The sequence below is a fragment of the Athene noctua genome, chromosome 8 (genome assembly GCF_965140245.1).
Source record: "Athene noctua chromosome 8, bAthNoc1.hap1.1, whole genome shotgun sequence".
Taxonomy (NCBI): domain Eukaryota; kingdom Metazoa; phylum Chordata; class Aves; order Strigiformes; family Strigidae; genus Athene; species Athene noctua.
In genome coordinates, this window is record NC_134044.1 from 1,133,927 (window position 1) to 1,148,169 (window position 14,243).

General features: G+C 58.4%; 1 protein-coding gene across 1 annotated transcript; it reads left to right on the plus strand.

Moving 5' to 3' along the window:
* The first annotated feature begins 800 nt into the window (after positions 1-800).
* Positions 801-13,722, plus strand: TSPEAR (thrombospondin type laminin G domain and EAR repeats). The gene is made up of 12 exons (XM_074912374.1): positions 801-894; positions 3,547-3,767; positions 3,856-4,094; positions 4,242-4,332; positions 4,926-5,082; positions 5,495-5,626; positions 7,162-7,394; positions 10,228-10,414; positions 12,131-12,360; positions 12,652-12,839; positions 13,198-13,299; positions 13,569-13,722. Exons 1-12 carry the CDS (start codon positions 801-803, stop codon positions 13,720-13,722), a joined length of 2,028 nt encoding a protein of 675 aa, XP_074768475.1.
* Positions 13,723-14,243: the final 521 nt, after the last annotated feature.

Consider the following 14,243-nt stretch of genomic DNA (forward strand, 5'->3'; position numbering starts at 1 on the left):
AACAACGTAACCTCGAGGGTTTCTGAACGACGCTGGGCATGCTGCTGCCCTCCTCGCAACAGGGCCGGGTCTGGTGGCTGGCCTTTGGACTGGAGCCTTGCCCAAGGCACTGGCTGTGCATCACCTGCCCAAGGCTGTTTTCGGGGAAAAATATGCTCCTTGTGGGCTCTGGCTTTTTTTTGGGCAGGGTGGAATGGACTGGAGGGGACAGAGGATCTCTCTGCAGTACAGGCTGGGACTGTGCCCAAGGCTTTTAGGGGCAGGAAGGTTCCCAACTTGGTCTCTCCAGGCAGGGGTGAATCTCCCACCTACTCCCACGTGATCCTGGAAAAATGAATCCCCAAAAATGAAAGGAAGCAAAGAAAAAAAAATTTAAAGAATTATTAAAAAATCCCTCCCCAAAGCTGCCTTCCAGAGGGTTGGGCAAAAGATAAAAGCTCTCCAAGGAGCTGGGACTCCTCCTCTCCCACCACCGACTTCTCATTTAAATGTCTGCGTGCAGGCTGCAGCCGGCACTGCCTCCACGGCTGCCCCAGGGGAGCCCCCTCCGGCTCCCCGCCTGCCATCCCTGCCGTGCCCTCGAGGTCGATGCCCACGCGAGGGGACGGCAGAGCCAGGGCTTAGCACCCCAGAAGCAAGGACGCAGCAGCCTGGTGTGGCACGTCCCTGAGGAGATGATCCCACCGGCAGACTATGCGAGAGCCCCCGGGGGGGGCTGAGCCGAGCACTGCCTGCCTGGGCACAGAGGAGTGGACGGCAGGGGGGTCCCAGTGGATGGGCCCCCCGAGGCCAGCCCCCCGATGTCAGCTCCGCTGCTGCTCTGGGTCATCCTCTTCCACTGGGCCACCAGCGGGGGCTTCATCCGGGGGGGCAGGACGTGGCAGCACTGCACAGGTAGGAGCAAAGGCTGGTGGGTGGGCTGCGCCGGGAGGGAGGCACCAAGGCAGGTGTTGGAAACACGCTGGCACCCGAGTGCTCCCACAGATGGGATGTTCCTCGCGCTGCCGGCGCAGACCCCAGAAAACATGCTCCACTTTGCGGGGCATGTGGCTGCCACGGAGTGCCCTGGGTGGGTCAACCCAGCCCTGGGGTTGTGGTGCCCAGGTGCCTGTGGACTGGGCCTCAGGGTGAGAGCGTGGCGCGATGCCTTGGGTGCTGCAGCTGCCAGCACCCCGCCTGCACCCGTGGACAGAGTTTGGGGAGGTCAGCCCAGCACCCGCAGCCCCCCGCTGTGGCACAGGACCAGGGAGCAGCCAGCCCTTCTCGGTGCTGTGAGCAGAGCTGTGTGCCTGTCCCTGCAGCACAAGCATCGTCCCAAGGTCTGCCGGCCCTGGGGACCAACATGTGGGGAGAGGAAGGGCTGGAGGAGAAGTAGAAGAGAGCCATGAAGTCCCTCTGGAAAGTCCCTCCTGCCCTGGACTTTCTGGGGCTCCCCACGCTCTGCCAGACACAACCTACGCCCTCCTGGCAGCAAAACCTCCGGGAAAGTTTCCGTCCCGCCACCCCCAGCCTAGCAGCTGGCAGCTCCGATGGCATTTCCTGCAGGGAAGTGCCGAGACCAGCCCGAGCCAAAGAGGGTCCCCATCCCCTGGCGCTGCCTTCCCGTCACTGTCCCTGTGCCGCGTGGCTCCTGCACGAACAGTGAAGCTGCAGCCCAATTTTTGGGGCTGCTTGGGCCCAGGCTCTGTGTGTTTGGGTCTTGTCTTGGATTGATGGCAACTGTATTTACATTTTATAACAGTCCGGCTGGCAGCGAGAAGGAAAGCTGGGAGAGATTGGAGAGTTTCTGCCCGCCACCTCCTCCCCCAGGTGCTCTGGTCTCTCCAGGGTTGTCCTTGCTGCCCCTAAGCAGCCTCAGCCTGAGGGGTCCCCGGGGTGCTGAGGCCCCAGCATCAGCACATTTAACCATCCCCCGGGTCCCAGCTCCTGGTGCAGCTCCTGGCACTGCCTGACCCGGGCTGGAACACCCCGGCTGCTCTCCCAGCCGTTAACTGCCGGCTCCGCTCTCGTCGTTGGCAGCCAGTGATGCAGGAGGCAGATTGGGATGCACATCTTTGGGTTTAGGGATTTGGTTTTAGGTTTAGGACTTGGTCCCTTCCCAGCCCACAGCCTCGGGCACAGCCTGCAGACCTGGCTAAGCTGTCCCCTGGCTCATCCCAGCCTCCCTCAGGGAAGTCGGGGGATCCTAAACCCCTCTCATATCCAAGCCTGAATTCAGTTTGTGCTTTTTGCTGAGAAAGATAGGAAATGATCATTCCCCCAGTCGTGCATTTCTGAAATAAGTCACTTCTGTTAAACCTCCCCCACCAAGGCTTTGCTTTAGGAGCAGCTTAAACCGGCAGAGGGGCAGGCAGGGGGGATGCAGAGGTGGCAGAGTGGGAAGGACCTCACCAGTCTCCCTGCTCCAGGCTGGATGGAGCCACACGAGCAGATTCCTCCTTGCTCTGCCCGTCTGGCTGGCAAGGAGGGGCCGGGGGGAAGATGCTTCCCCTCTCCAGCTGGTTTGGATTCAGACACATGCCCGTCCAGCCTTGCTCACAGCTCCCTCCCTCCTAGCTCTCCCGCTGTGCCCCAGCAGCCGAGATTTATTAGTACAAATAGGAGCTAAAAGCCCGGTCTCACTGGGGATGGGATATTTTAGTCTAGCCAAGTGCTGCTTCACCCTCTGGGCATCATCATCGAGCCCCTCTGCCCTTTGCTACAGATGCCTCAATCCTGCCAGGGAAGCATTCAAAAATAAAACCTGTGCGGGTGCTGGGGCAGGGAAGGTCGGAGAAGCGCCCACCATGGGCACAGCCCTTCCTGTGGCTGCTGGCATGGGGCTTTTCGAGGCGTTGGACCAACGGTGACCCTGGCACTGTTAGGTGGAGACAACTGCGGTGTGGGTGCACAGTGCTGCTCTTCACCTGGGTGATGCCCTGGGGCTGGGCACGTTGTTTTCTCCTCTGAGGAGAGGATAATTATTTAATGAGCAGTTTTGGTGCCTGCCAGGGGAGTACGTGCATGTATGCAGTTAGGGTTGCGTTGGGAGAGCCAGGACCGGGACTAGAGGGGGGAGTGCTGTGTCCCACCACCCTGGGGACAGGGACAGGCAGCAGCCCCACGAGCAAGCCTGTGGGTGCCAGGTCCCTCCTTGCTCTCCTGGCTCTGGTTGCTGTTGCTAGTGGATCCTGAGGAAACTGGTGGCAGCCTGGAGCTGCCCAGCCAGCAGGTTCCAGCCCCAGGGTCGGCGTTTGGAGCTGCATCAGCGGGATCATTCGTGCAGGTGAGCCTGCACGCTTGGTGTTCCTGCTGTGGGATGGAGGTGTCAGCCGTGGTGCCTGCAGGGCAAACCTTCCCTGTGTCCCCGAAGCTGAGCACAGACCCGGGAAGGGGACAGCGGGCTGTGGGCCCAGCCGCTGCCGTTGGAGCACTCTGGCAGCGCTGGCTGCCTTGAGCAAGCCGGGTGACAGAGCACCACACTGCAAGGTGGGGACCCCGTCCCACAGCGGGACAGGGTGGGATGGCTGTCGCCGTCGTGACGTGCTCCGCCGTCTCTCGGCACAGACCTGCGCCCGCTGGACATCCTCTCGGAGGTGGTTCCCGCCGCCAGGCTGGCCCATGGCATGAGGGTGTTTCAAGTAGAGGGGGTGCGTGGTTTCCAGCTCGCCACCTCGCGGCCCCGCGCCCTGGGCTTCCCCGCCTCCCGGCTCTTCATCCACTGCGACCGCTTCCCCGAGGAGTTCTCCATCATCGTCACGCTGAGGGTCCTCAGTGTCCCCGCCAAGGTAAGTGCTGCTGGCTGGGCACACGCAGCCAGCACAGCCCAGCCCTGCGGCTTGCAGCGTGCAGATTTGAGTCCGTGCCCTCCCGCAGAGAAACGAGTATGTCTTCACGCTGATGGCGGAGGAGAGCCCCAGTGTGCTGGTGGGGCTGCGCTATGCCCCTGACAAGCTTCACTTCCTCTTCTGGAGCCAGGAGCGTGCTGGCGGCTGGCAGACCCGCGTCACCTTCCCCAACGTCTCCCTCTCTGACAACCAGTGGCACACGCTCATCCTGGCTGTCTCCGGCCAGTCCTTCTCCCTGACGGTGGACTGCAGCATCCCCAAGGACGTGTAGGTCGGGGACGGTGGTGGGCGGCTCAGGGGGGCTGCGTGGGGGCGCCGGCTCCCTGGCAGGGCACTGCTTCTCCACCAGCATCTCCTCCAGCCAGCAGCAGGTGCCATGAAATTGTCCCCTGCCTCTTCTCTGCCTGTCCGCAGGGTGGTGGAGACACCGTTTCCAGCCTCTCTGTCAGTGAAGAGAGCCAGCTTCTACCTAGGCAACAGGAGGAGAAGGAAAGGAGTGTTCACGGTAGGTGCCCTGCCAGTGTGGGGCTGCCTTGGGGTGCTTGCAGCTGGCTGTGGGGTGAGCCACAGCCCCCTCTCATCCCCTGATGCTGTTAGGGCTTAGGCCGTGGTGTGGGCAGTGGAGGTGGCCGGGGCTCCTGCTGCCAGGCTTGGTCCCTGTCCGGCTGTGGGCATGCAAGGGGCAGTGCTGGCCACTGGCACTTTGTGGGGCAAATGTGGTTTTAAGAGGATGTTGCCAGAGGTGCAGTGACAGAAAGACAGTTGGTGGGACAGCCTCGTTGATATAAAAGTTAGGGCAGTGCCTAATCCTGACAGGTGTGGAAAGCAGAGGTGGTGAAAGCTGTCTGCAGCTAATGAGCCCCTTGCCAATGCTCCCCTTGTACCAGCTGTTAAATTGCCAGGGATAGAGATTTTGGCAGGCTGGGCACGTAACAAGGATCTGATAAAGGTGCGTGAATCCTGTGGAGGCTTCCATGGCCCAGGAGGGAGGGCGATGTGCAGGAGTCAGGAGGGAAATCCAGGGCATGAATCACCTGCGGTTTCCATTTCTTGGTCTTGCTGGACTTGCTCTCCATCCTGCTGCTCCCGATTTCCCAGGGCTTGCTGAGGCAGCTCGTCCTGCTGCCAGGAGCTGATGCCACCCCTCGGATATGCACTGCCATGAACTTTAAAGTAGCAACGCTCTCTGTCCCCACTGTCCTCCAGGATCTCCCCACGAAGCCAGCAAGCAACGAAGTGCTGAAATACCCCTACGGTCAGTAACTCCCTGTGGCGGGGGCCTGCTTGGCCACCTCCTGCCTTTGTTGAGGAAGGTTCTTTGCGTGGGGCTGGGCACAGAGCGGAAGCGGAGGGGAAGAGGGTGTCCCCAGCACCCTCTGTTTCTCAACATGTGTGTGGGGTGGGATCGCTGTCTGAAACCCCCTTGGAGAGCCGGGGTGCCTCTGCCTGGGTCCCTTGGCAGCGCTGGGCTCATGCCAGTAGCCCTATGGGTGCCAACCCCTGGGGTGACTGCCCAGCTCAGGGCTGGGATGCCGTTTCCTCTGTTCCCTCATACCCATCATCAGGATGGAACTGGGACGTCCAACTCTCCATGGGCACGGGGATGAGCCTCACTGCTCCTCCATCATGTGCGCTGAGGCACCTGCCTTGCTCCTCTCCGTGCCCAGAGACTGACACAAAGGTGACCCTGGGGTCCCGTCCACCCTGCACCAAGCAGGAGAAGGCGCAGTTCTGGTTCAATGCCTCCCGCCGTGGGCTGTACCTCTGCAACGGCAGCACCTGGATTTCCATGCTGGAAGGTACTGGTGTGCAATATGCTCTCAGGGACGGAGGGACGCTCTTGCAGCAGAGGAGGAGCAGGGATTTGACAGCACTTTGGGGTGGGAACCAAGTCAGGCAACAACAGAATGAGGGAACTGGGATGCCCCCCTGCCTCTCCACTGCTTGGCCAGTCTTTGCTTTGCTCTCAGTGCCACATCAACACTGCCAGTGCAGCTCTGGGTTCAGGTGCCTCTGTGCCAGCTCCCTGCGCACTCACACAGTGCCCCTGTTGCCCACCTTACCCATGTCACCCTTCCCTCCTGGGGCTTCTCTGGTCAGGAGCAAGTTCCCGGTCTGTCTGAGTGGGACAGCTCTCCCTACGGAGAGCTGTGCCTTGGGTGCTGGGGTGCTCCCTGCCGTGGAGTCCCAAAGGCACTGGTGCTCCCACTGTCAAAGCGCTTGTGGGGTGGACGAGAAGGAGCAGAAAGACTCATCAGCTGCCAGAGATACCAGAGGGAGCAATGGGAGGGTGATGGAGGCAGAACCCTGTGTTGTCCCAACTCTGGTGGCCTTCACGCAGAAAATAGCAGGGCAACATTGGAGCATCAAGGTGGCAAAGCAACCAGAGACTGGAGGGATGGACATTATTTGATAATGAAGTGGATTTCTCCCACTGTTAGTCTCCCACTTGCTCCAGGCAGTCTGCCCAGGTGAGGACGTGGAGTATGGGGCATGCCTGCAACCAAGCCATCCTTGCCCCCTCTCCTGGGGTTTTTCTTGTGCTGGTGCCCATGTGGTGGGTTTGGATGAGCCATTTGCTCCCACAGAAGCTGGCATGGCTGGGCTCCCCATCCTTCCCTAAGTGTGGAAGTCATCAGGATCGGCACAGTGTCCTGGTTTTGCCAAGGAAACCTCATGCTGGGGACCTTGCTGACCTGTGCCCCTTGGTGCCACCAACACTGGCCCTTCCAGTAGCCCTTCTCCTGCCATTTGTTCCTTTCAGTGCCACCTGTTTGCTGTTGGGACCGCTCTTAGCATCTCTGTTCTAATTTCTGGCATTAACCCTGTCTAAGTCTTCTCTAACTTCTTCCAGAGCTCATGCTGATTCCAGCCAGAGAAAACATCTGGTGCGGGGCTGCTGCAGGTGGGTGCGGGTTAACCCGGCTGGTCTCAGCAGCCCAGACCCTTTCACTGTAGGTCTGTTCCTCTCCTCCTCATGCGCTTTAGGATACTTACATCAACCCACTTTGTAAGAGGCAATCAAAATCCATGGGCATGTCATTCCTCCCCCCTCCCAGAGGAGACTGCCTGGCAGAGCGTTTTTCAGCCCTGCGCTCCACCAGAGAACAGGCAGGGTTGGATGGGGCTGGATGTGATGGAGTCAGGCCTTTTACCGCCCTCTCAGGTTTTGGCCCTTCACCACCAGCAACACTAGGACCTTCATTTTCCCCTGCAAAGCTCCACAGAGCAGCAAGCGCCATTGAGCCAGCTCTGCTATGCAACATGGGGCACCTCTCCAGGCAGGGTCATCTGATTTTAACCTCACCCTTTTTTTTTTTTTGTGCTCTCCTAGCGAAACAAAGGCTGGACTACGTGGAGGAGTACCAGAACCTGGAGACCAACTCGGAGACAATGGGTGTTGAGGTCTTCACCATCCCAAAGGTGGGACTGTTTGCAGCCACTGCCAACCGGTACACCCCGCCAGGATCGGCCATCTATAAGTGGATTGATGGGAAGTTTGTGCCCTACCAGAACATCCCCACCTACCAAGCTCAGTCCTGGAAGTATTTCACCATAGGAAAGAAGGTAAGTCTGTCTGGAAGGCTATTTCTGTGCCTTCATATTTCAGTGTATTGAACTGCAATTGCCCAACGTCTCCTCTGAAGCCCCGAGTCTCAGCCATGGTTTAGGAGGTGAATCTTTCTCTCTCCTGTCTTTGATGGGGTCACAGTGGTACATATATCCAGCTGGTAAGGGTCTGTCCTAAGGACTGCCAGCTGAACTGTGGGCTGCCCTCTTGAGTTTTACTAATTTTGCTGAGACACAACTACATCAACCCAGGCCATTTTCAGCAGCATAGGTAATTGAGAGTCCAGAGTGCTCAGAACTCTTCCCTGGTGACCTCCAGTCTGTCTGCGAAGTCATCCTCCAAAGCCAGCTGTTGGAGCTGGATCCACCCCCATCAATCTTTTCTAGCAAGCTCTGCCTGTTCCTGCCTCAGATGTAGTGAGTGCCAGGGTCAAAATGACCTTCGTTTTTGTGCAGAGCTGCAGTGAAGCCTGGTCTGGGTGTGCTTACCCTGATGAAAAGGCTGATCCCCCTGGGAAGTAGGTTTTGCTGCAGTTCCCATCTGGCACCGTGAAGCGAGGCAGCTGTCACCCCAAGCAGTGGCTGTGGCACTTGTCTTGGAGATACACAGCTCCTAACGGGGGAGCACAGAGAGCAGAGCCCTCCCTGAGCTCTGACTGTGGCAGGCGTCCTGCCGAGCATAGGGCCCACTCTGATCTCAGAGATATACCTGTGATCTTGGAGAGCCATCGGAGCCCGTAGCTCCCTCCTGAGATGCACCGAATCCAACCTTCTGCATTTTAAAGCCTTATTACTTTTAAATCACTCCAGGACTCTGGAACCATCTCTCTTCCCTGGGCAATCTGCCACGGGACTTCTGCAGAGTATCTGCCTGGTTCCTCTCACTGGGGAGCTACTTAGCACTTTGCGAAGAGCCCTGGGCGAGCTGAACAAACATCTGCTGGGAGCTGGCTCTGTGCAGAGCTCCCAGAAGAGGTGGGATCATGCCCTTGCCCCTGGCCATGACCTGTTCTGGCTTTATCACCAGACGCCATGCAGGGTGGCTGCAGGGCTCCCCCATCACGAGCCACGTGCTCCAGGGTACAAAGGGATGGGCAGAAGTGCTTCCTCCAGGCTTGATGTCACCGAGAGCCCTCCTCTTTGGATACAAATGGGCCACATCTGCCCTTGCCTGCCTGGTGGTGGTGTCCTGCAGAAAACCTGGTTAAGCCCTGAAAATGCAGCTGTGTTGCAAAGCTGGCTTTGGGCTGGGAATGCCTGCCATCCCCAGTGCTGCGCTTGCCCTGCAAAGCCCCAGCTGCACCCTCATGGGCAAGAGACAGGAACACCCTCAGTTGGGTTTATCTGCTGATGGGAACCACCTTGAGACTCCCCAGTGTTAGTCTGGACCCACGACACCCCCTTGCAGTGACATCTGTGTGGGCAGAGAAGACCACCAGGCTGGGGGTCCTGACTCCCCGTGGTTCCTGCTCAGCGAAGCACCCATGTTGGTGCTCACCAAGATGCACATGCTCTGAGTTTGCCCTCAAGTTGTCACTGAGAACTTCCTCAGACTTACTAGGTAGGATGGCCTCTCTCCTGCACAGCTTGGGGCAGGTTTTCTAGTTGGGGCTGGCTTTCGTGCTTCAGAACAGCTGGGGACAGAGGCGGGTGCCCTGCGTGCAGCTGCCCACGCTTGGCATGTTTCTGCATGGAGGTGATGACCAGATGGGTGCTGCACCAGCAGCGGTGTGGATCTCTCCAGTTAGCCCAGATTCCTCACACACATTGTGGGTGGGATGCACCGCTGCAGGCGTCCGCACCTCATTACTGCACCGGATCTGCTCTGCTGGGATGGGGTGAAGAGCCCCAGTGGGCAGTGTTGGGGTCTCCTGGTGGCCTCTGGCCATGGAGAACAAGGGACCACAGGCTCCTGAGTCATGGGGTTGGGTCCAGGCCTTCCGCATCCCTCTGAAGCTGTTTCTGAAGATGCCCTGAAAAGGACTCCCTGGGCTAGGGCTCGCAGGGAGAGCTGCCCAGCACTGGGGGTGCACCTTCTCAGGAGCAACGTGTGGGTCCAGCACAGGCCTCCACTGAGGATGGAGGGTCTCTGTCCTTGGGGGTGCCTGAGCCTTGGCTGGACAAAGTCCCAGGCTGGTGCTGGGAGGGTCCTGCACTGGGCAGGAGGTGGGAGATCGCCCCTACTGACTGTTTTCTACTTGTGGGCCGTGTCTCTGTGCTGCTTTGTGGCCCAAACAGGGGGATAACCTCTGCCACTCCATACCAAACACACAGAGTAGTGAAGCCAGCACGGCACACTGCACACTTCCACGAGCTCAGATTTGCTCCCTGCCTTGTGCAAGGCTATCCCGGCCGCTGCACGCTTGTCCTCGATGCTCGCGGCGGGTTTTTCTTGGTCTAGAAAATGTTTTGTCTCAGGTAATCATTATCATCGTTATGATATCTGTGATTTTTCTTCTGAATAACCTTTCCTCATGGGGAAGGTTTGGTAGCTGAGACCCCGCTCCCTCCCCAGCCAGTTTGGCAGCACAGCCGTGCTCCCCATCCCTGGGGCTGGCGGGGCGCGGGGGGCTGCAGCACCTGCCCTGGCTCTGTGGGCAGTGGGCACTGCTGCTGCCATGCACAAAGACCCCCATGTCCCACTTTGAGGTGCACTGTGCTGCTTGGAGGCTGCTCAGGGACCACTGCCTGCCAGGGCTGTCTTGCCCCACACTGGCCACCTCAGCCCCTGGCCTCGCATCCCCCACCCATCCCATCTTCACCCTGCCCATACTTGTCCACAAAATGTTGAGAGGAGAAAACCAAGATGTACTGGCTTGTTATTTTTCAGATCTTCCTAGCAGTGGCTAATTTTGAGCAGAATGAGAGGGGTCAGGAGTTCTCTGTAATATACAAGTGGAGCCGCAGGAAAGAGAAATTCATCACATACCAGAGGATCACCACGCACAGCGCTAGGGACTGGGAGGCATTTGTCATTGAGGGAGAGACTTTCCTCGCAGTGGTCAACCACAGAGAAGGTACCCAGCTACCCAGCCCTTATGTTCCCTACCATCCCGGCTCAGACGGGGCAGGCTGCCCTGGGGTGATGTCGGGGATCACAGTGCCCTGCCGCAGGCACCCTGCTCAAGAGCATCCTCCCGTTGCTGTGGAAACACGGCAGCTCCCTGCACATCATCTGCTGGAGTGCAGGGCAAAGCCCGAGAGTCAGTGCACATAGCTTGGGGCATCATGTCCCTCAGGAAGCCTGAACTCTCACAGGCCCTCTCATTTTAGGAGAGAAAAGCACACGGGGAAATTGCTGACATCCCTCCCTGGGGGGACAAGGAGCGAGGATGGTGTCTTTGCTGAATCTCTGCTCCTTTTAATTTGTTTCCCAATGCTACCTAACATGGTGGGGCAGTGAGAGCAGCTGCATGGGTTCGCAGGGGCTGAGCCTTGGTCTTGTGGACACAGAGAAAACCGAGGGAGGCTGAGCAGGAGCCTGCTGACGTCCCTCTCTCCCTCCCTGGGCACCCTGCAGATGTGATCCAGTCTCATCCCCCTCCCAGGCCATGAGATGTTCTGGGCTGGGGTGTGTACCCCTCGGCATGGGGGATGAATGGGTCGATACCACAGCCCTGGCTCTCCAGGATGCTCCAGGTTCAGACGCTGCGCTGGTGGACTGGCTCCTGAGCCATCAGCTCCTCTGGCACCAAGCTTAAAGTTGGTGGCAAGTTGCTTGGCCACCCTATTCTCCCTTCAGCCGCTCTGGCCAAAGTCTCTTCCGCTGCAGTGAGGATTGCCCATAAACCCGTTAACACGTGGTCCTGCTGCTGCTCAGCCACCAGAAACACCAGCTGGGCCAAGCCAAGAACAGCAGCGCTTAGTGAGTGTGGGGTGGGAAGGGGCTGGTGGTGCTCCCCTCCTGTCCCGATGAAGCCAGCTCTTTATAAGAAGAACATCTCTGGCTGGAGGGGTCATCCCAGGCCGAAGGTGCAGGAAGGTTTCTCGCTTTAAACTCAGCTGGGTCCCACACAGACGTGAGGTCAAGATGCTTGAACAGAGCCTAGGAGCTGATTGGGGTATGTGCTTTGGTGCTGGCGGGCTGAGCCCGAGTGCACGGGGCAGGCTGCGGGCAGTGGCATCCCCTTTCCTCTTTCTGGAGTTCATGCCATCATTGGGGATCGTCGGCACATGGAAATTCCTGGCCAGCTCCAGCGCTCAGGAGCCGACCACGGGGACACAGCAAAGGAGTGCTAGAAAACATCAGTGCGGTGCCGGTCCAGCTGTGGCCCCCTCCCAGCTCTGCAAGCTTTTGTGCAAAGGGTGATGGCAGCCCCTGATGTCGGTAGCTCGGGGACGTGGCCAGGACTGGCCCCACTACGCATGGCTTCCCCATGGGACAGCCAGCAGGGCTTGGCCACCCTGGGACGCTGGCACGGTGCCTCTGGTGTGCTGCTTGTGTGGGGGCACAGCACCCTCCTGTCCCTTCTCTGCCAGGGGCTGCCCTGAAGCTGCCACAGCGCTTGGGAACAAGCTGCCAGCGTGTTCGATGGGGGTGGAGGCTCTGGATGGGGATGGAGGCTCTAAAGTCTCTCTGGCTATTTCTTGGGGTGCAACCAGTCTCTAGCAAACAGCCTTGCAACCTGCTGGCAAATGTCTGTGTAGCCAAACCTGTTTCTGGATCTTGTTTCTTACATGAACCAGGTATTCCTTTTCCTCACAGAGCACATCTGTCTGTCTGTCTCCCCCAGGGAATAACCACAACATAGACAGCGTCATATACAGGTGGAACCCCAGGACAGGGTTGTTTGAAACCAACCAGACCATCCCTACTTCTGGAGCCTATGACTGGGAATTTTTCACCATCGGGCCGTATTCCTTCCTGGCTGTGGCTAACACGTTCAATGGCACATCCACTAAGATCTACTCGCACATCTATATCTGGCTCAGTGGCTCTTTCCAGCTCTTCCAGTCTATCCTGGTAAGGCTTGGCCACTGATCAAACTACTCCTCAGTCCCCGCTCTGGGTTTAGACAAGCCAGGGAATAATTACAGAGACAGATGGTCTTCAGTCCTCTGTGAGGGTAGCGATAGTTTCCCCCTGATTCTCCCACAGGGATTGATGCAGCAAAATTTATTTTTTCCTTGAAGGGTTTTAGGAGTGGGTAACTTCCCCACTGCACCTCCAGCAGGTCCCCCCACACCTCGCAGTATCCATGGCTTTCAAAGGCTTATTCACATCCAGCTTCTCATGTGGTTTCCTTCCTCACAGACATTCGGTGCTGCTGACTGGGAGGTCTTTCATATCGGGGACAGAGTCTTCCTGGCTGTTGCAAACAGCCACAGCTATGACAGCAGGATGCCAGCACCTTCTAACTTCTACGCCATCAACTCCTCCATCTATGAGCTGAACATCACTGCTCAGATGTTTGTCAAATTCCAGGACCTCCTCACATACAGGTACCTGTGCACAGAGCCAGTGTGCTCCCCTCAGTCCACATCCTTCCCCTGAGCAACCCAGAGGTCTCCCGGAGGGCTCATGCAGGCTTGAATGCTGCCAGGGACCGAGACTGGCAGGGTGGGCAATGGGTGACAGGTCCTTGGCACCAAATCCCGGAGGGAGCTAGAAGGCGGCCCTGAATTTGAGAGCAAGGGTGGATTTCCTTTCAGGAACAGCCTGGGAAGAGCAGGGTTCTCCGTGTATCATGAGGGTGGCAGAGATTGGGGTGGGTGGGCTCAGCCCTGTGGACACACAGCTCCTTCCTCAGCTGGCCACAGAGAGGCCACCTCACCTGCCCCTCTGCTTCTTCATCCCCAGTGCCCTGGACTGGGAGTTCTTCTCGGTGGGAGATGACTCTTTTCTGGTGGTAGCAAACTCCTTTGATGGCTTCACCTTCTCCGTTAACAGTATTATCTACAGGTACTGCTGTGGGATGACATCAGGGTTGGGAGGGGTTGGAGGGTTGTTCCTGCTGGGAGCCCAGCATGGGTTCATCTGCCCAGGGTAAACAGACAGGACTACTCCGTTTCTGGAGAGGTTTCTGGGCAGGAATGAGAAGCCCCAGTGAGGTTCATCCCACCCTGAACCACATCGGGGAGCTGGGAGATGCCAGCCCCACGGCTCGGCTTTCCTGCCTCCTTTCAGATGCCCAGCTCGTGCCCCAAGAGCTAACTGCCCTCCCTGTGCAGGTGGCAAGGCTATGAAGGCTTCGTAGTGGCTCACCACCTCCCCACTGTCGGCTGTAGAGACTGGGAGGCATTTCACACTGCTGAGGGCTCCTACCTCCTCTACTCCAGTGCCAAAGAGCCACTTTCCAAGGTGCTCAAGCTGAAAACCACCTGAAATGGCTGAGACACGCTCAGCTCATCGCCAGGATCGGGGCAAGCTGGGCATCGAGGAGAAGATGGATCACAGCGCCCAGGGATGCATCAGCCCTGCAGCTGTCTGGCTGCACGCTCTGCAGGGGTGGGAGGAGGAGGAGGGGAGCTCCAGGGTTCTCTGCAGCCTTGTCCAGCGGCTGGCAAAGGGGCTGCAACCCTGCTTTGGTGCTGTTTCTCCTGGGCAAGGTCTCCTGCCATGTTCCAGCACCACGTCCTACCCAAGGTGCCTGGTGCCCAGGGACGGACCCATTGGTTGTGGCCAGAGCTTTCACAAATCCAGGGAAGAAAGAGACCGAGCCAGAGGCAGAGGGAGGAAATGGCATGTGAGAAATTGGGGGAAAAGGTGGCTTGGGGCTTGGCCCTGGCTGCCCCGTGCCTGGGGCTGCAATGCTGCTGACGACCCCTCTGGTCCAACATTGCACATCACGTTTCGTGTCCATCTTTGGTGGCCTCACCACCCCATCCCACTGCTGCCGGTGCCTG